The following is a 21663-nucleotide window of genomic DNA, read 5'->3' as shown; positions in this document are numbered from 1 at the left end:
AAGGGGTGGTATTAAAATTAGATCTTTGGTCTCCTGCGATAGCTTACTGGTATCCTGTCTAACGAAGTTACAACCGACTTCTATTGCATGCTCCTTAATGATGCCCATAAGATTTTCGTTCATTGCTTCAACACTAAGGTTCTGTTCCCAAGTTAAAGCCCCATACCTCTTTTGTAGCTTGATCCGAAATTCCTCTATTTTCCCTCTTACCGCTAACTCATTGATCGGCTTCTTATGTACCAGTTTTTTCCATTCCCTCCTCAAGTCTAGGATAATTCGAGATCTTACCATCCCATGGTCACTGCAGCGCACCTTGCCGAGCACGTACACATCTTGTATGATGACAGGGTTAGCACAGGGTATGAGGTCTATTTCATTTTTAGTCTCGCCATTAGGGCTCCTCCACGTCCACTTTCGGTTATCCCGCTTGCGGAAGAAGGTATTCATTGTCCGCAAATTATTCCGTTCTGCAAACTCTACTAATAACTCTCCCCTACTATTCCTAGAACCTTTGCCATATTCCCCCACTGGTTTTCTCCAGCCTGCTTCTTGCCTACCCTGGCATTGAAGTCACCCATCAGTATAGTGTATTTTGTTTTGACTTTACCTATCGCCGATTCCACGTCTTCATAGAAGCTTTCGACTTCCTGGTTATCATGACTAGATGCAGGGGCGTAGACCTGTATGACCTTCAATTTGTACCTTTTATTAAGTTTCACAGCAAGACCTGCCACCCTATCGTTAATGCTATACAATTCCTGTATGTTACCAGCTATATCCTTATTAAACAGGAATCCGGCTCCTAGTTCTCGTCTCTCTGCTAAGCCCTGGTGACACAGCATGTGCCCACTTTTTTAGCACTGTATATGCTTCATGTGTCCTCCCAACCTCACTGAGCTCTATTATATCCCATTTAATGCCCGCTAATTCCTCCAATAGCACTGTTAGACTCTCTTCACTAGAAAACATTCTAGCGTTAAACATTGCCAGGTTCAGATTCCAATGGCGGCCTGTCCAGATCCAGAGATTCTTAGCACGCTCTGCTGCATCACAGGTCTGACCACCGCGATGGTCAGTTGCTTTGTAGCTGCTGGGGACTGAGGGCCGGGGTTTGACTGTTCTATTCATATAGAAGGTTGTGGGCAAGTACTGCACCAAGGTGGCCAATCCTGCTCTGGTGAGGGAGTGCATTACCGGTTCTGGTCACCGGGGTCAGGCCACCAGGCCTGTTTATACAGCTGTATCAACATGTGGATTTTTTTTTATCCAGTGGAAAATTGCGTGGCACCGGGATTTGAACCACAGTCCTTTTGCACATGAGGCAGATGCTCTACCTCTACGCTATCGCATCAGGGCGCAAGTAGTAAGTAATTATACAGAAAGCATTTTATTTACTGTAATTGGAGGATTGGAGTAGATTAGTTCGACCACTCAAGGAGTGGGAATGGTTCAACTGTCAGAACTCCGACAAAAGGACTGGAATCACATAAGCCACAACTCTGAAGGAATGGAGTGGGAATAGAACAAAGCGCCCCCACTCTGCAATTCTGCGCCATGCCGATATATCCTGTTCTTGGGCAATGCCAGCGCAGCTCTAGAACCACAAAGACGACCGCACTACCAGGGCGAAACACATCGAAGACACGTCAGCTGCTGCATGAGCACGTGCTGCCAACGAGCAATCCTGCACAACACACACACACACACACACACACATATATATATATATATATACACACATTGTATATATAGACACACACGCAGTGCACAGACTGGTACCCTAGGTAGGGGCTATGACTCGCAAAAACTATAGTGTTCTCCACAACTGTGACGAGTACCAGGCCGCCGAACTCCTTGCCCTGTGCACGTTGCTGTCTATCTTCATGAGCCTAGATCCTGATGCAACCACTGGTGCCACGCTGCTATTTTCAAAGGCCACCACTAAGTGAAGCGCCAGGGACCGCCCAGGCCAGGGGACATTGGCTTGGTCCGATACACAAACGACCGTAAACTTCGAATTGACAGGACTACGAATTGGATTAGTAAATTCTTAACTAACCGGTACCAATTTGTAACTACTAATTAACTTTCTTCTCCGCGATCGCTAGTAAGATCTGGTGTGCCACAAAGCTCTGTATTGGGATCAATTTTATTCCACCACAAACATGGCTCCACACAATAGTTTTGTTTGAAAACATATGTGAGTGCATATGCTTGTATTGGACAGTGAGAATAATTAAGAGTCAGTAAGCAATGTCAAATACATGCAATCTGGCTTACAAAACAAAAGGAACTGGTCACTATTTAGTAACAGTTTTCCTTTGTGTGAAACAACTTCACCCTTGAAAAGTTCCTCATTCTACAAAGGTTTATATAGTGAAATATAGAAATATTTGGATGTATTTGGGTTATCACCTGGCCCAAGGAACTTCTAGTGGCAGCCTGTCTCGATCTCGCAATTCCTGGCACTGCCCAATATACAGCATGCCTGACTGCTGCAGTGGTCAAGTGCTCTGCAGCTGTAGGAAACCGAGGGATAAGGGTTGATTGCACAATTTATGGCATTTCCAAATTTTGAACTTAGTACCATCTCTATACTATGTCGACACTATGCCACTAGACTATTGCTGTGCTGCAGTCATCATAATATTAATTACTCATCGTATACACAAGCTATACAACTGCTTAGGCAAAATTTTAAACTGCGCAAGGAAGACAGGACGTGAATTGAAACATAGACACACACAAAGCACAGGCTTCCAACTGGTTTTATTTTGCGAAAGCAAAGAATATATAAGGTACTTCAATATAGCAAAACAAGGAGCAATTGCAAATAATTTGTGCACGAGGTATTGACGAAAAATATCAAGGCCATGTATGCATTAAGAGTGCAGGAGAGTCTTAATGTGCCCATCTAAGACTTTAATTCTTTCCTTGAGAATCTCCTCTTGCAGTGCAGGAGCTGCGACAGCAAAAGCTGCCTGCCTTATGAGGAACAGAATAAATTCCTTTCGAAGGCAAACTCAAGAACAGAAAGAGAAGTCGTCAAGGCATTCCACATCGCTAAAAGGTGTGACAAGTTAGCTCACCTTCTTGATCCCTATCAAGGAAAGAAATAGAATTCTTAGATGGGCACTCTGGGTCTCTACTGCGCTCTTAATGCACAGGTGGCCTTGCTATTTTTTGTCACTGCCTCGCGCACAATTTCTTTGTGAATGTTCTTTGTTTTGCCATTTTGAAGAACCTTATAAACTCTCTGCCTTCACCAAACAAAGCCAGTCGGAAGTCTACACTTTGTGCATGCATCTATGGTTTTGTTCATGTCCTGTCTTTCTCGCAGAGTTTAAAATTTTGCTGAAGCTACGAGCTGACTAGCCCAAAACGTGCCTTACTTCAGTGTACAGCTGGGCTTGTTGGTAAAGCTACACAATGCAGCTCAAGTGTGTGTCTGCTCTTCCGCGTTCTCATGATGTGGCTCAGCCTTGAGTGCATGTGTAGTTTCAATACTGGCTACTATATTTTAATGACTAACATATTTTCTATCTTCAACTTCCAGCCAGACAGAGTACCTCATACTACATTCTGAACATTGCTGCAGTGTAGCAGGATTTCTGTCTAATGCATTGGCCTCTACCACCAAATGCATGAGAAATTAAAAAAAGATTATGTAGATTCCAAGCACAGTGGGGATTCATGTTACAGGAGGCATACTGCAGGTAAATGGCTACATAGTGTTGGTTCGGGTTCTTCCAAACATTGCAGTGTTGACCAATGTGTTTGTGTATGGTGAGTGATTGCATATATGACACAAGCTTTGTGAGGAGAGTACGAATGCAAAGGCATGGTTTCTTTGCCTCTTTCCTAACACTTTGTGGCGGCTGCTGTTTTGACGAGTAGAAAACTTGGCTTATGCAGTATGCGCAAATGGGTTTGAGACTTTTAAGACCAATTTCCTTGAGGCAAAGTTTAGCATGGAGCCAGTTTTGTCACAAGGAAGTTATTCCTACTCACACATGCCTGTTTTGTTTTTGTTTTTTTCATTTAGTTTCAGGTCCACCTAAACTATTGCCGTCATGACAGCCATCACATATAATATGGTAGCATCAATCTTTGTATTAATCATTCGAGTATTGAAATCTAAAAGTTTGCAGCTGTGTAAAAGGACAGGAGGACAAGAGAAGCGAGGAGAAGAGAGGTTGCAGTGTAACAGAAATAGGCAAGCACTAATTGAGTGACAAGACCACTGGACACAGGAAAAGCAGATTTATCTGAAACACAGCAGCCTGTCAGGAAGAGACTGAACATAATTCTTTGTGAAGCTTTGTCTGCATCACAGTTTTATATACTATCGCAGATCATGAACATGCCAGAGGCAAAGCGTACTGTTACGGGGATGTTGGTAGTATAGAAAGACTGTATTTACAATATATATTGTCACGTGGTAGTGACGGTTGAGAAGGCAGCAAAACTATGATTAACGAAACGAGCATTTTATTGGGTGAACTTGTGCCCTCAAAAGAGGCTCCACTCAAAGAAGGATCGTAGCGGCGAACACGATTGGCGGTCGTCGAAAATCTGATGAGCGGGTCAAGCGCGTTGGCTTTTATACATCTGTCGTCGAATGTTCCAGAGCAGTCACTGGGACCTGCATGCCTTCCACAATGTTCCACATTATTCGCGTTGCGCCCACATGCAATCAGATAACACAAGTTGCGGTGAAAGACAGTGGACGGAACCATTGATAACATTCCAGAAACTTCTTTTACATGCAGGCACGTCCTGTGCTGTGCGATAACATTTGTTAGGCGGCGAGAAGTGGTCGCCCAATAAAGATAAAGTACACGTGTCAATATACAAGATGAGGCAGAGTAGTTAAGATGGCTGACCACCAACAGCACGCAGCAGCCAGCGTGCTGCGGTCTTCTTCCTCTCTTTTTTCATCCTTCCGTAACAGGACCCCCGGGCAGTGAAGCGCCGTCTCGGCTCATGGTAGGCTAAGAATCGCGAGCGAAGTATGGCTTCAGCCGCGAAACATGCACGACGTCAACAGGCGTCAGACTTGAGGATGCATCAAACCGAAGTGGCGAAATCTCGTAATTTACATCGTTAACTTGACTTAAGACTTCGTAAGGCCCTGTGTAGTGAGAGAGACGCTTCTGGGAGAGGCCAACCCGACGACATGGTGACCAAAGGAGCATCCAAGCACCTGGTGTGAACTTAACATCGTCATGGCATCAGTCATAACTCTTTTGGTATATGCTGCGGGGCTAATAAACGAGATCGGGTGACTTGACATGCCCTGTGAGCGCGATCGATGACTTCATGAGCATGGTCAGTTGCAACACGTGGCACAGAAGGGATTATGATGTCAAAGGGCAAAGTAGGGTTGCAAACATACAAAAGATAAAAGGGTGAATATCCTGCAATGGCACTTCGGGATAAGTTATACACAAACGGCACATAGGCCAGCGTGGTGTCCCAGTCGCGGTGATCGTTGGAGACCTACATCGACAGCATCTCTGTGATTGTTTGGTTGAGACTTTCCATAAGACCGTTTGTTTGTGGGTGGTAGGCGGTGGACAGCTTATGCTTAGTGGCACAAGAGCGGACGAGGTCGTCGACAACTAGAGACAAGAATGAGCAGCTGCGGTCTGTAATAACTGTCGAGGTGCACCATGGTAGAGAATGACATCGTGGAGGAGAATATCGACGACGTCTGTTGCGCAACTAGTCGGCAACGCCTTTGTTATCGCATAGCGTGTCATGTAATCAGTAGCAATGGCAATCGACTTGTTAGCTCTAGTTGTCGTCGGAAAAGTGCCAGGTTAGTCAAGGCCTAAGCGAGGAAACGGTTCACAGGGAACTTCAACTGGATGGAGTCATCCGACAGGTGGTAGGGGAGGTTTCTTCTGGCACTGACACAATTCGCAAGTTGTGACATAACAGTGCACAAAGCAGTAGAGACCTGGCCAGAAGAACCAACGTTGTACATGATCGCACGTATGCAAAACTTCAAGGTGTCCCACCATCGGTGCATCGTAAAGTTGTTCAAGAGCAACAGATTGCAGATGATGAGGACGGTGAAGGAGCAACTCGGGGCCATCAGCATTCATATTGTGGTGGTAGAGGATGCCGTTGCACGGCAAGAACATGCGGCATGTGCCGTCAGTGCTGTCGGAGTGATTGCACTCTGGCAATGATGGACTGTAAGGACTCGTCGCGTTGTTCGGTGCGCATGTCAGTCATGTCAGTGGAAGCCATCACGCAGGTCACCAGATCATGCACAGAAGGATCAAGTGGATCCACGGGGTGACGAGAGGCAGTTAGTGTCCTTGTGGAGGCATCCAGTCTTGTAATTGACAATAAATGAAAATTCCTGGAGCCACAAAGCCCAGCCACCAAGCCGTCCTGTCAGGTCCCGGAGGGAAGACAGCCGGCAGAGTGCGTGGTGGTCTGTAACGACCGAAAATGTACGGCCGTACAAATATGGCCGGAACTTGACGACAGCCCAAACTAAAGCGAGCACTCCCACTTGGTGATGGGGTAATTTCTCTCGGCAGGTGACAGCAGGCGGCTGGCGTAAGCTATCATGCACTTTGTACCATTCTGTTGTTGATGGATGATAAGTATTTAGGTCTGTGCAAGCAGTCCAAGGCGTCATCGATGCTTTGGACTGCTGCGAGACGAGACGTTTTTTCGCGTGATCTCATTTAAGTGGCAATAATCGACGAAAATATGCCAGGCACCATCTTTCTTTTTTCACATGGACGACAGGCGTAGGGCTGGCTGATGGCTCGATGACCCCTTTGCAGATCGTTTTGGCCACCTCCGATTGGATGACTCGACGTTCAGCATGCGATGCACGATAGGGACGCTGACAAATAGGATTTGTGTCTCCAGTGTTTATATGGTAGTGAACAACAGATGTTCAGCCTAAAGGCCTGTTGCCAAAATCAAGGATTCCACTGTACGATTCAAGCAGGAGACATATGTCCCTGGCCTGTGCAGAGGTAAGGTTAGGTGCAGTCATTTTCGCAAAGTCGTTCGTTAAGGAACCAGAGCTGGGCGCTGCGATTGGCACTAATAAACCACTCTCAGAATTCAGACTCTCAATATCAAATTCAGAACCACTAGAAACGCTGTCCAAGAACATGCTAGCCGGAATCACTTGAGGGCACAGGCTGAAATTCAGAAGAGGTAAAGCAATGTCATTATTAGTAACCGTGACCGGTTCAAAGCACATTGATGATGGGGCGAAGCACATATTCACCATCAGGAACCTGTGGCTGGGCGGTCAAAGTGACGTAAGTAACTGCTTCGGGTGACAGACGCACATCACGAAGCGAGCACAAGTACAGTGGGGCGGTGCTCGTAGCATCGGCTAGTTGAGGCAGTCCTAACTGAAGAACGCCGGCCGTGCAGTCGAGGAGAGCGGAATTAGTGGATAAAAAGTCAAATCCTAGGATAACGTTGTGAGGGAAGATGTTGCTCACAGTAAAGAGAACAGAAGTAGGGTGGCCAGCTATACTTGCAGTGCACATTCCAAGAACCAGCATTCCAATGTTAGCCATATGAAGCACTCGGGCAGCTGCTGGGGTGAGGACCTTCTTTAAAGGGACACTAAAGGTTACCAGAAAGTCAAGTTAAAGTGGTAGAGCAATGTTCTAGAACGTCTAAGGCGTCAATATAATCGCGAACAGAGCTTTAGTAACCGAGAAATTGAGGTAAATGCATGACACGATTTGAGACCCCCCAGCGACATTCCGGTACTAAACCGATGACGAAAGGTCTCCCCGTAATTTATGTTACTAATACTCAACTACACGTATTAAAAATATCATTTCATTCGATTATAAGACGGAAGAAACTGCTACTTGTCTACGTCTACTCGATTCTAACAAAAACTAAGATTTTGACGTTACCCTTCAGTAGTATGGGTGGTCGAAAGGTTTCGTTTTCGCTCGACTCTGCGCCGCGCACGCTTTGGAGTTTCAGTACTTTCGTTATCGCGTCGTGCTGTGAGGGTTCTGCTGGCTCGCGAAACTTTCATTTGGAACAAGCAGCGAGAATGCCACGTCCATGTGATGTCGTGGGAAGCCCTCGTTGCTTTCCCGCTCCGGAGAGCCGGTGTCGAGGCCGCCGTTGTAGTACGCAACGACGCCGGCAGTGCGAGCCCTCAGCAGCAGGTCGCGCTCGTCGGTGCTCAAATCGCTGAAGTTGAGCCCACCATCGCGAGCCAATCTGTCGGTGTCAGGGTCCATTGCGACGAGCGTCGAAGTTTGCGTCATAGAATGAAGTACCAGCTTATGGGCGTCTTGCGCTGGAGCTTGAGGTATAGTAGCGGCGCCTGGTGGCGGTGCGGGAAACGACATCTGGGTCGGCTGTGGCGAAGCACGTTTCTAGGCCGAGTTTTGCGTCGATTCGCACTTTTTTATGCCCTGTTGCGAGTGCGGAAAGGCTCGTCACTTCTCACAGACCACGCCGACCACGCTGCGAGCTCGCCGCAGCCTATAGTTTAACGAAAACGGACTTTCCGTGTGCCGTGGGACGTAATGTGGGACGTAATTAGTTTCTCCTTCCGCTAGCCACCATACTCCCGCTTTCGCTCTGCTGTCGGCTCTGTCTCGGCTCTGTTTCTGGCCGCGCGTTTGCGTTTTGCGCAGAAAAGCCGTAGCGCCGTCTGCGGACGCCGTTCTACTCACCGATGGCGCAATGTCACTATGAGACGATGCTGTCAGTTCTCCTCGATCGGAGGGCGGGCGATTTGAACTGCGCTAGAGGTACGCGGACGCTTCAGAACGCATTTTCTCTTAAAATAAGTCTCTCCTTGCCACGAAACAAGCATTTCGAGGTTTCTGTGATGGTATTTCAACAGTCCACGTTGACTTAATAGTAACCTTTAGTGTCCCTTTAAACGACTACGCAGGCTAGCACTCATCACAGGTATGTGGGCTCCTCTGTTGATGAGTGCTTGGACAGCTATGCTGTCTATTTTAACGCCAATTACACTTCTCCTTGTGTGCATAGACAGAGGATTTGCTGCAGCATTAGGCAATGCAGCACCACCTCCGAGGGCTGCATTTCTTACTTTTACGAACGGGTGTGGCCAAATGCCACAGGGGATGAAAGGCGACGTGGCTGTGGTGAACGCGAAGATGGGCGACTTGTTTGCGGTGAACGAGACTGGTGTCTGTGCGGCGATGGTGAGCGACTGTACCACATGTTCCTAGCAGAGTTGGTGCCGTTAGATTCGGCGGTGGGCGAAACATTGCGGGCATTTTCATCAAAACGGCTCAGGTTGGTTGGCATGCGAAGTGTTAAGGGCCACGAGTTGTGACAGTATCAGGCGACATGACCAATGCGGCAGGAGGTGAAACATATCGGCTGGTCGTCCACAGTTCTCTACTCAGTTGGGTTGCAATAACGCGGAGAGAAGCGTTGGGGTGGAGCAAAAATAGTAGAATGGCGTTTGTTAGCTCTGGGATTGGCAACAGCACAGACAGAACGTAAGCCAATGTTTTCAGGTTCCTGGTGAATGATGGCTTGTAAGAAGGGGACTGAAAATGTTGTAGCATCAGGTATAGGCGAACAGAAATGCAGGCGCCATTGCATCCAGTTCACGTCAACGATTCGCACCACATCCTCCGATGGCGACGCATGCTGCTGTGTGGGTTGATCTTCACACGTTGTCGTTGCAGCAGTAGTGGGAAGTCTGGCGAATGGTTGCAAGACGCATCGGCTTTTGACGTGCTGGAATTGTCGGCACTCCTTAAAGATAACATCAACTGTAGAGCAGCTTTTGCACATGAGCAGATTAAAGGCATCGCCAGCAATCCTTAAGCACATGCCCGACCTTCTCAGCTCCTGTCATGTCGTGATCGGGTTTGCTTTACGACAAAGTGCCAGCATGTCTTGGATGTACAAGAGATAGGACTCCATGGGGGATTGGGCACAGGAGGCCTGTTCCTGTTTTGCGTCAATTTTACAGCCGGCTGGTTTGCCAAACAAATCTGTCAACTTCTCTTTGCATTGGTCCCAGCTGGTTAGCTCCTCTTCGTGGTTTTCATACCACACATTTGCCGTGCCTCTTAGGTAGAACAACAGGTTAACTAGCACACGCGTGGGGTCCCATCTGTTGATTCCACTCACATGTTCGTACATAGCCACCCACTTTGCAACATCGGTGCCATTGGTCCCACAGAAAGTTCCAGGATCCTTGGGTTGCGCAACCACAACCTTGGCTATGCCCGATGACAAGGTACAGCAAGATGCTACTTTACCCCCAGTTGTCACCTCTTATGACATTTCAAGGCAGCGAGACTGAGACTGTAATGTATTTAGCGGCACTGGTAACCATGATGTAGAGGATTGACTTTCCCCCTATGTACAACACATCAGCAGAATAAGAACAAGGAAATGCCCCTCACAGGTGCATGGCACTAAACTGAACACACTACCTGCTGTATGCGAGAGAGAATGAGAAAGAATGAGCTTCCGTTACTCCTGAGCATCTACCTACAACTGTTTTTTATGGGCACAGCATTGAAGCTGCAATTGAGGTAATGCCTAACACCACATGAAATACAAAGCACAATAAACACAGAGAAACCAAAACAAATGCACACACTTCTCACCGAAATAGACACAACACCTGCTTTGTTGCATCTGAGCTGAAACGGGTGAATCCCAAACTCTGTGTCACATAACATCTGAAAGAATTAGCTGCTACGAGAGAACCAATGAGATTAATCTGACGTGCTATGCATGCACCTTTAGCCTAATGGGTAAAGAATTGGGCTGCTGCACTAAGGACCCAGATTAACGACGCATTATCAGGCACATTACTAACTATTATTGAGCCTATCTGACTGGATGTACAAAGAAGCCAGGAGACAGCTCATGATAATGCTTTGAATAAGAGACAACGAAGCTGAACCCACGTTTTCTGCCTTGTGCTTGCAATGCTCTACCAAGTGAGCTTCTATGGCAGTTGTCCCAATGTCAATTTTCTTGGATAGCTGCGCATATGTACTAAGCATAGCCCTGGGAGTGCTAGGCAGCAGCACTCACAGTTATGATGGCAAATGTGTAGTACCCTTTAAAACACCCACATTACAAAGCACATGATCTTAGAAGCTGGCAACTGGCTAATAAACACTCGTTTTCTACCATGAGGCACCAAGGCAGCCGAAATCAAAACATTTGTATCTGATGAGCGAGAAAAATCAGGGGAATCATGCAGCTCAATTTTTTTGTTTATAACAAGCATGTGATGGCAACAGACAATGAAGCAACAGTGGCTGTATAGGAAAATGGGTTAGAGCTGATGACAATCATCGGCAGCTCACACTATACTGCTTTCTCTACCATTTATTGTCTCAAGACATCTGGCAGCAAATCCTCTGGAGTCTTCTACTATGTCTTTTGCAACTGAAATTTTAAATGTGTGTAATACTTCATGGAACTTGGAACACTTAAATGGTTAAGCATCTTCATACCTTAAATTTGTGGACCAGCTTTGTCACCTTTCTAGAACAATAACTCTCTGGTGTCATACATCACTCAAACCAACTAATTCTCACTCAAACCACTACTTATTAAATCTACCTCTAGATGAGCAGTACCTGCATTAGACGCAGCTGCATACCCTTTTAGCAAATGGATATACATACCACGCTCAGACTGAGCAAACCAAACAAACCAACAGTAACCAGTACTTGTGCCCATTTGTCTTCAACGAGGCAGAGACAGGCCAGGTCTCGATAAACACAACAAATATAAGGTGCAGGCAGAGGAAATAAGCAGAAGCTGTAAAGACAGCAGCAAAGTGAAACAAATTAGACAAGTTTGCACACAGTCAGCGATCTGGGCCGAGGACAATGCAGAACGTTACTGCCACAATGAGAAGCAAATGCTCCTCATGCAACAAGAAAAAACACGTTTTAGCTGTAAACAGCACGACTGCGCGGAGTTGGTTGTTATTGTAAAATCAGCACATACAACAATTAAAGCAGACACGTTACTTGTGTCATCTGACGTCCTCTTGCTGTTTTTACAATATCGGTCACGGTTGCAAAGCTACGCACATGATCTATGAACGAAAGCAACGGACGTGCATATAAAGCTTGGTGAGTCGATTCATACTAATATATATATGTTTAATTTTGAAAGTTCCCGTAAAAGTGATAGTAGCAGCAGCAGTAAAGTGGTTTCGTTTACCAGCTCGCTGACAACGTACGCATTGTATGATTTAACTCCACGGCTCGCAAAGGAGCTACTAAGAAGCTTCAAGTGAAGGAAATACGCTTTCGTTATCTCACTGCAACGAATGAAAGCCTCTGACGCCCATACCGCGGTGAGCAGTGAGAAAGGTAATTAAATGCAGCAATGCGCTGCATGGGTAAATAAGAAGGGCATAGCGTAGTCATCCTCTAGAGATGGAGAAAAATAGACTTAAGAACGCGATAAACATCATAGGACGACATCCACGCTAGTTGAGTGCATGCATTTCTGGCGCGTGGAAGATGTCGCTGTTTTTTTGTTAATTTTTTTACGTCGGTGCAACGCGTAGGAACTGCAGTGTTGAAGGCACGAACGAATAAATTATACTGCGATCACTGCGAGACCTGCGACAACCGTTTCGTGTTCCTTCGAATTTCGAGATCACATCGACCACAGCTCGAATGCGCAACCGGTTTTTTACGTGTCAGCAAGAGAACGGGTAATCGCACAACACTTACCGTTGCTCCAAGTACGTCGCGGTAGCACCAACAGCTGGACAACAAATGTCATCAAGCCCTGGCCCACCGCAGTGTCCGCAACTTGATGCTTCTAAGCATTCGCCAAAAACTGAAAGCGGAGCCATACGTACGCGCGCGAACGAGACACAAGCCATGCGTCTGAGTTAGAGAGTAGTTATTTCAAAAAAGCAAAAACAAACAACAATGTGACGTCACATCCGGTAAAGTCAACATGTCCTCCTTTCTCACCTTCTCTCAGCTAACGCATGCGCAGCGACCACGGAGCACTCGGGGGCGATGTTCAGGTCGCAGACCATGGCGCAAACTAACGGCTGCAGAGCTTGCGCCATCTGTGAAATGCGAAGAGAAGCTAGCAGAAGGTTTACTCCCCTGGCGGTGTTCGAGGGAACTGCGATCGCAGCAAGCAGTAGCAAGCAGCGACCACGGTCTGTGATCAAGCCGCCGAGTAGCGGAGACTGTGGAATATGTTGTGCTCTGCAACGCAGCTGTTTCGGCATGTGAGCTCCGGAGGCTCTTGACGCACTGCTGTGCATAAATGCCTGTGCTTGACTGTCAGAGCGCCAGTTCGAACACGTGCCTGTGCGACTATAAGACCCGGCGGCTTCGTGGGGACGCTCCGTGTGTGAGTGGTGCTTTAAGTGGACCCACGCTGCTGCGAGCGTTGCCGCCCCTCGACGTCTCTCTCGTTCGTGGAAAACTGTGACAACAAACAGACATCGGCAGGCCACACGATGCTCCCGAGGAGGCCAGTACCCTTCTACGTCGCGTTATTTCTCATTGCAGCACCTTTCTTCACGATTTTCGTCATGTTTCAGAAGCCCGGTAAGTCTCGCTTACTATCGTCTTTCTGGGTCAGTCGGTGTAGCGTGTCGCTGTGCCGGCCGCGTTCGTGCTCTTTCGCTTCTTCCCCTTGTGTGAAATCTTGGCAGACCTTTTGCTAAACTTAAGTGCGGATGGACACCCGGCGTGACAAGTAACCGATGTCAATTCTGAGCAGGAGCTCGCTCAGCGTGCACGGTTATTGTTGGAGTTATCTACAACCTCTCGACCTATGAGGTGGCTTTCGTTCCCAAATCACTTCAACTCGCTAGAGCCAAGCAGTGAAAAATGAATTAACGTGTGGTAAATCTGTATGTAGGCTGTGACTGCGCGAACCGCGGTTGGAGATTTCAGCGTGTGTCCTGCGTTATTCATTAGCGCCTACTACGTCTTCGCTGCAGCGTTAAAGTGTGAACGCTTTTTCGATCCATGTTCGCTGTTCGGTAACCACTGACAACTTCAGTCACGCGTACAACCGAAGTGCTGCTGTATTCAAAATGCTATGTATAATACGCAGACTTGCCCACTTTATCCGACAGTGACCCTTCCACCTTGGTTGCGTGTAGCGCTCTTGCAAACACGACAGCAGCCAACCTTGCCCGCAGGGTTGGTTAGTTTCGTTTTGTCGATTACCTGTGGAAGGCGGTGTGAAATAAGTTAACGCGCCGTTACTAAATAATTCGACAGCGTGATGATACATCGTTTGAGTTCGTGCATCTAGTTGACTTGGTGCTACTTTAGAGATGGCACAATGAGCATGTTTTCGCTGACGCTCATTGATGCTGCAACACAAGTAATATGTAAGCGCGGCGCGCGTTACAGATGCCAGGATCAATCGTTCAAATTTATGTTATCTTTTCGTTATGAAAGTGTTATTCATAAACGTGCTGTTTACCTTTTGTTTGCAGTAACTCGGTCACTTCCCTGTCATTGCACAAAACCTTCTAGTGTGCAATTCGTATCGCTAGATAAAGTGGTATGCGCAGACCAGCCGTTTAATTCGCAGCTCTTTCGCCATCCCCATCAATAAAACATGTGACGATGAATGAAGAGGTCATTTCAACATCACTTGATGTCGCACGTAAGTCTTCTCATGAGTAGGAGCATAGTAACTCTAGCCCTCTTAACATACTTAGGTTCAATGAGACGTTCAACAATCGTGCCGCCACCATATACTCGCATGCAATACCACGGTGGCACGATCGTCTATTACCGTGTAAAATTTAGTTGTGTCGTCCGTAAAAATTCACAACAGTGAAAGAACGCGACACAATCCCTGTAACGCTCGATCGCTTCAAGATTCGTTTCTCGCATTGCACACCGCTGGCATATAAATGATGCTTTGCGCGCGTTCCTGTGTTAGCCAGCCTTTGTTGCGTGGTTACCTATAGTTAGAAGTGCGTACTGTCGGCTTTGCTTCCTTAAAAGGAGGATTTCATGAGCGTTGTTTCAACGTGCTGGCGTCGGCGTAAGTGCCTAGGCGACCACTGCGTCATTAATTTGCGACACTGTATGGTCTTTATAGAGCAGCCGTGGTACGGCGAACGAATATGCATATTTTTATTTTTTATCGTTTATTCACTCGGCACCGGTAAATGTATCAGTGCGCCGGACGGTCTGCGGGACCACTGGCAGTACGGTGACATAGTTCTGGCGGCAGCCTTTCTGTCGCGCGTATCTGTATCCACAATAACTTTTGTATAACGTGCACTCACCTGATAGCGAAAATTACCGGGTGAAAAGGGAGGGGGGACGGGTTGTTCAAAATGCGGCTGAGGAATTTGGGAAGCCTCACAATCCTTGTTCATGACGAAAGCGTTAAGGAAGCTGAACGCTTTCTGATAATATTAACGGAAAGCTTATATCACCGTGGTTAAAAGCTTACATTATCGTGGTTAAAATGTTTCTTAATAGCACGCGCTCAATTTGCCGCCGTTGGTGGTCCGTTGTCCACGGAAACAGAAGTGCTTTCCGGGGTTCCCCAGGGATCGGTTCTTGGTCCGCTTCCGTTTCTCGTCGAAGCATAGTGCACACGCTGGCCCATGGAGTCCATGTCTCGAAGTGCAAAATACATGGTTGTCTCATGGAAAGGAACTAATGTCTTCTTTCAATATTCACTTAACTCTAAATACATATCCCAAGCAGATTCCTACCGCTATCCATAGACATTCTCATAAACTGTATATTGTCATCGTCCGACCACACTTTGAAACTTGTAGCGGACACCTCAAGGTGACTTGGTTACCTAAAGAAAACACTACCCCTTTCCCCTCCTACAATTAGAAAAATAGCATATGAAAGGTTCGTTAGGAGCAAACTTTAGTTCGCCTCCCCTATATGCAGTTCCTACCAGGATTACCTGGTAGGCGGGCGCAAAAATCGCAAAGGCGTAAGAGGAACGAAAAGCATAAACGCTGTCTATCAACTGAAAGGTGACGCAGTGACGGCAAAGAAGGGAGAGAAAAACCATCTGTGCATGCTGTAATGGTTGGGGCCGGGCATGAATTAGATGGTAGCTGGCCCGTGCCGTCGTCCAACTCATCCACGCTGAGGACATTGTTGAAGGGAAGGACTTGTTCTCATCGAGAACGAGGAATATGGAATTTATTTACAGTATCTACATGAGAACGTTACAGTTCATCAGCCTAGCATGTCTGAAAGGGAATGCACACGCAGCAGCCGCGCCACGGCTGCTTATAAACATTCTGTCCTCCCTAGATTCCTAGGTGAGGGAAAACGGCCGTTCGACCGTCGACCAATTCAGAGCGTCCGAAGCCATCGTAGCCGACCCGCCTTTGAGGGGGAGGGTTTACACACTCACTTCCGCACAGGTTTCGCTAACCACACCGAGGTGAGAGGGTTTATGCAGACATGCGTCTTGCCCTAAGCAGGCGCCTCTTGGTCCCAGAGTTGACCCCGCAGACAGTGGCCGCCGCGTCTGTCCATTGATTGACGACTTCTAAGGTCCGTGAGGCGGCGCTGCAAAACACTTTCTTCCAGGAGTTCCACCGCTTCAAACAAACCGTGACGGTGAATCCACTAACAGTACCTGGTCTGCCGACTGCGTGTATACATCACGGCGCCGTACGGTTGGGAGCGGTCGTATTGTCGTCCTTACGAATCGAGTTGCCGCAGTAGACATGGTGGCGCCGATGGCCTGTTGACTCGGCGTATTGTTGTTTTCCCAAAGCGAGTCCTCGCAGCCGGGTGGGAAGGCTTCGGAGGTCGCTTCTCAGCAGATCGCCAGCCCCGCAGCTGCAGCGGGCTTGGGAAAATGTTGCAGGTCGGCACCCCCGCAGGCCGATCGTAACAATGCGGGCACGCTCTTCTGTCCGTGCGTTATACGCCTTGCCTTTTGCGTACCTTTTAACATAACATCGGCTTTAACACCTTTTTGTCCTTTTACAGACATAGGCCATTCAATTTTTCTTAGTTTTCTTTTTTTCTTTTCTTTTTTTGCTTTGTGAAACGCAACACCAATTCAGTCAGGCCAAGGCAGTCCTGCGGCCTAACAGTACGCAGGACGTTTGCTGTCGTTTGTGACTGTGTTGGGATACTTTGGCTCGCGCAAAATTTTATGTCCGAAAAAAAAAACAGTGGCTTTTCTCTGCCTTTTTAGAAAACTTGCTGAAGCGCTTGGCAGATTCGTGCGCTGAAGAGCCGGCATGCTCTCCGAGATCCGAGGAGATCGGAGATCCGCGCGCGCTGCCCGATCTCGGTGATTATGGGGCCGAAGTGCACCGACTCGCGAGTATGTGCACCCCAAGTGCAATTAGCCACAGTGCCACTTCGTGATTGTCTTGTTTGTGTACTGTCGTGCCTGACGCAGAGGAGCGCAACTTGCTCTAAAACAAACGATTATTGGCCCTGCGGCTGACTTAGTTCGCTGCTTTCAAGCATCGTATACCGAATGATGACCAAACTTACGGACTGGTGAAAGTGGAGGTTCTGCTTGAGTTTTGCGTGCAGTCTTAACGAAGCGCTTTATTTTAGCATTGACAGAATTTTTAACTTTCACACGTGGCAGGTAGCACCAACTCTTACTCTTGAGCTAGATTATCCTCAGAGGCGGACATTGTTAGCACGAGAAATCAAAATGAATATTTGACTAATTAACAAATTTCGGCCGATTAACAGCCTAATTACTTTATCAGCACATATTACAATTTACGAATTGTTAACCTAGACATCTAAACTAATATCCACTTGAAATGAATTCTAGGGATGAGACCGGTTTCGACAATTAGCGCTCCCAGTAAGGTTTGCGTCGAAATGAATTGACCAGTAGTTTTTGAGCTTCAGTGCATAAAAAGTTAAATTAAAAAAAGTTAATTGGAACAACATTGCATTTTTAGCGCGTTTGACTGCGCTTATCACATAAAGCACCACAAAGCACTTTGTCAGCCCCTGTCGATTTATTGCGTGTTGTGTTCAAGTAGACACGTATAACCAGCTAGCCCACCAGTTCGTTTCGTCCTATACGTCGCAGGCGATTAAAAAAAATGTTAACGTTACAATAACACACCCGGTATATAAGCGGGTATATGACTACGGAATATAAAATGAGTTTCTGGCCGATAGGAATTCTCTGAATGCATATTATAATAGAATAGATATGAAGGAAACAAAGGACACCCAGCAGTTCAACGGGTGGCTTGAAGTTTCATTGTTCTGATGTTCTTCAATATATATATATATATATATATATATATATATATATATATATATATATATATATATATATATATATATATATATATATATATATATATATATATATATATTCTGGGGTTTTACGTGCCAAAACCACCATCTGATTATAAGGCAGGCCGTTGTGGGGGACTACGGATTAATTTGGACCGCCTGGGGTTCTTTAACGTGCACCTAAATCAAAGAAACACATGGCTGTTTTCTGCACTTCGCCCTTGATCCCGCGACCTCTTGCTTAGCAGCCCAACACCATAACCACTAAGCATTCACGGCTAGTATTTATTTCACAGGATTTATAGCGTGACGTTTGAGGTTACGAGAAGAGTTCCTTCGGTGTACGCTGCCCGTTTTCGTTGAAAACGACTGGAAGCCGAACCATTGGACGTGTGTTAACTGTCTCCTCCTCTCATAGCGCGCATGACTGACAATAGGTGGAAAAATAGACATAAAATCGATACATTAATTGATGAATATCTATATTGATCCTCTCGAGTATAAAGACGTATACTTTTCAGAGGAGAGGGCCAATGCATTACATACATGCATACGTGAAGAATAAAAGCATTTCAACAATAAAGAAGCTAATTTATATGGCACGTCAGAGTCAAAAAAGGAAAATCGCAGTATAGAAACAAAACACCAAAATAACTATTCATTATTATATATGAATAAAGACATTGATGAGATCGCTGTTACGTTTTTGAAGAAGCCAGTGTATGGTATGCTGTTTCAGTAGCCTGCTCAGTAGGCTGTTCTACTAATTACTGGTTCTTGTGAAAAATGGATTTCCATAAGTTTGTGTCATACCGTGGGGCATGCTCACTTTAGAGAGATGAGCATGAGGTCGCGGGTTGGGCTCCCGGCCGCGGCAACGCTCACGTGTTGTGCTTCGTGTGCATGCACGTTAAAGAACCCGAGGCGGTCAAACTCAGTCTGGAGCCCCTTGCTGCGCAGCTTCGGGACTCAGTTTTGTTGCAGTGATCGAGGAAGTCACTCCATCAGCGTTCTATGGATAGATCTAGTCGCGCTGTTGCGCTTATGCAGACAGTTGCTCTCTATTATAACTCCGTCCTCTCTCCCTAACATTTTTACCCGCCTACCCCCATCTCGCCGCTGCTGACCGCCGTTCAGGTGTCAGGAGCATCGACACAGTGCGGTGAACGTTAGTCTCCCTTCCTTTCGTTTCATCTATTTTAATAGGCAACCAACTACTACTACTACTACTACTACTACTACTACTACTACTACTACTACTACTACTACTACTACTACTACCAACCGCTCCCGCCTTCAGATTCCCGTTGAGCCACATGAAAACGAGAACTCGTTAGGAGGGGCATCTTGCGCCCACCACGGCGATTGCACCTGACGGGTGTGACGCGCCCGGTAGGTGCGTCGAGTGTGGGCAGCAGTTCCCCACGAAGGGACGGGACTCTCGGTTTTCTTCCTTCCGGATATTCTTCCACCTATTGAGGTGACGATATCCTTTTTTTTTTCTTCTTCTTATGCTGCTCGCGTTCCCTTCTTCTTTCCTGATTCAGCGCACCTGCGAGTTCGGTACACTGCGACGTTATCATTGTGGATTACACATGTTTCCTGATGCATAACAAACGCCTATACATACTGCAACGGCGACTGCGTCCAGTGTACACAATTTTGACAGCTTGCGACGAAATAGCTTCGAAAACGCTGCTTCGTTTAGCTGGCGCACCTATCGTAACCTTTCCTATAGTGCTGTATGGTGTTTCATACACGCTCAAAGCACCGAGAAGCTCGCCGCTCAGCGTCTGTTTCAGTTAGAAATTGCTTCTTATACCTGCAATGCGATGCACTGTTGACCGGGACTTCCGTACGATGGGATTTTCTTTTTTTTTTCGACCTTCATCATTTTTTGTTTTCTTCAGGTCTCGGTCAAGTGCATCATCGTAGTTCTCCTTTGTGTAATTCGAATATTGGGTTTATGAATTTTTTTTTGTGACGTCAAGCAGTTTGTCTTTACATGATCTAACTGTATAACGACAGCCCGACGTTCTCGTGATAAAAATATCGCCGACAGATAATGAAATGGTTCACAGGTGGTTTCCGCCAGAAACAGTTAAGCGCAGCCATCGGGTGTTCTTCACAAACAAGTTTATTGCTACCAGAGGTGCGAGCGCGTAAGGCGCGCAGATGTTTCCGGAATTCGAGCTACCAGCTTCGCTGCGCGTAACAGACGAACAAATTAATGATTAATTAATTAATTAATTCAGTACTCAGTCAGTCTCTTTTACGCAATCTTTTTGACTAGTACACACAGTACCTAGCTTAATGGCTGTGTGATGTCGCCATAGCGCTGTTAAACGTAAGGTCGCAGGTTCAAACCCACCGCGACCATCGCGGACGCCGTCGTAGAATAATACTGCTCATAGTTTTCATTACGATGGCTTCCTTAAAATGCGCCGCGATCTCGATGCGAGATTGTTTTCGAAGGCGATACAGAAATGTCCAAGTGCAGTGATGTGCACGCGCAGAAGCGCGCGACGTTTAACACAGGGTGAGATTAGCTTCCAGTCATTCCTGAAGCACGCTAAATGTAGTTTACGTTCAGGAAATTCTTGTCGTTTCATACGTCATATAGTTGTTCCTTTGGCGATCACAGGACAGCGAAGTCCGAAGACAGCCACCGAAGTTAGTTTCCTGCCAAAAACATGTGGTATACCACGTTTTCTGTTTCTATCGTACCCATGTCACGGAAATCGCAAAAATACGTTATCAATTCCGCATCTTCTATGAGAGAACAGAACGGCGAACATGTGGAGTCGTATAGTAGTTATATGATTATGCATTCCTGTCAGTGGGCCTCAGTCACTAAGCAAAAGCTTCTAATGGCTTGTCAGAAAGTTCACGAAGATCTTAGTAACCTTAGGTATAGTAATGACGTCGGTGGTATCATTTACCGCCCATAAAAGTCGGTACATAGGCTTAGCACGTGTAGTAACAATTTACTAACACTTTGGTAAACATAGTAATGGAACCGGTACCGGTAAGTTTTAGCAGTTTGGCATGTTGGGTTTACTAGCGGCACTTTCACCGGCAAAAAATATTTGGATTGCTTCTATTCTCAAAGCGTAACCCTAGGCTGAAAAAAAAAATGTTGTTTCACGCTGTTTAATCACGCTTATAACACCGTCAAATAGTACGTGCCGGAAGCGTATAGAAGTTTAGCCCCCGTGCAAACGCCGCAGGGGAATCGAACCCACGACCTCGCCCACGCCAGAGTACAGTATAGCGTAACCGCTGCAGCGACGACTTAAACCACCACACACCACCACAGCGTAACCACCACAGCGACGACTTAAACCGAAATCATCTACGTACGGCAGGTCTCCGCGAA

At 46.6% G+C, this 21663-nt stretch overlaps 1 protein-coding gene and 1 long non-coding RNA gene across 3 annotated transcripts in view; one reads left to right on the top strand and one right to left on the bottom strand.

The window, feature by feature from the left end:
• Positions 1-1368: 1368 nt before the first annotated feature.
• Positions 1369-12876, bottom strand: LOC139057814 (uncharacterized). Of its 2 annotated transcripts, XR_011513013.1 has the most exons (4): positions 12741-12876; positions 11673-11808; positions 2416-2519; positions 1369-1684 (listed from the first exon to the last, which is right to left on the bottom strand). It is a non-coding gene; the product is annotated as an uncharacterized lncRNA (long non-coding RNA). The 2 variants fall into 2 exon arrangements; XR_011513014.1 differs by lacking the exon at positions 2416-2519.
• Positions 12877-13152: 276 nt separating this feature from the next.
• LOC139057281 (alpha-1,3-mannosyl-glycoprotein 4-beta-N-acetylglucosaminyltransferase B-like) overlaps positions 13153-21663 on the top strand; it is a 151890-nt gene continuing 143379 nt past the window's right edge. Inside the window, exon 1 of the mRNA XM_070535198.1 lies at positions 13153-13583. Within this exon, the coding sequence (XP_070391299.1) occupies positions 13493-13583 (91 nt within the window). The 5' untranslated portion in view covers positions 13153-13492. The remainder of the gene's footprint in view (positions 13584-21663) is intronic.

This window comes from Dermacentor albipictus, chromosome 3 (assembly GCF_038994185.2).
Source record: "Dermacentor albipictus isolate Rhodes 1998 colony chromosome 3, USDA_Dalb.pri_finalv2, whole genome shotgun sequence".
NCBI classification, from domain to species: domain Eukaryota; kingdom Metazoa; phylum Arthropoda; class Arachnida; order Ixodida; family Ixodidae; genus Dermacentor; species Dermacentor albipictus.
The sequence above is the reverse complement of the archived record's forward strand: the minus strand, read 5'-3'. Positions and strand labels throughout refer to the sequence as shown.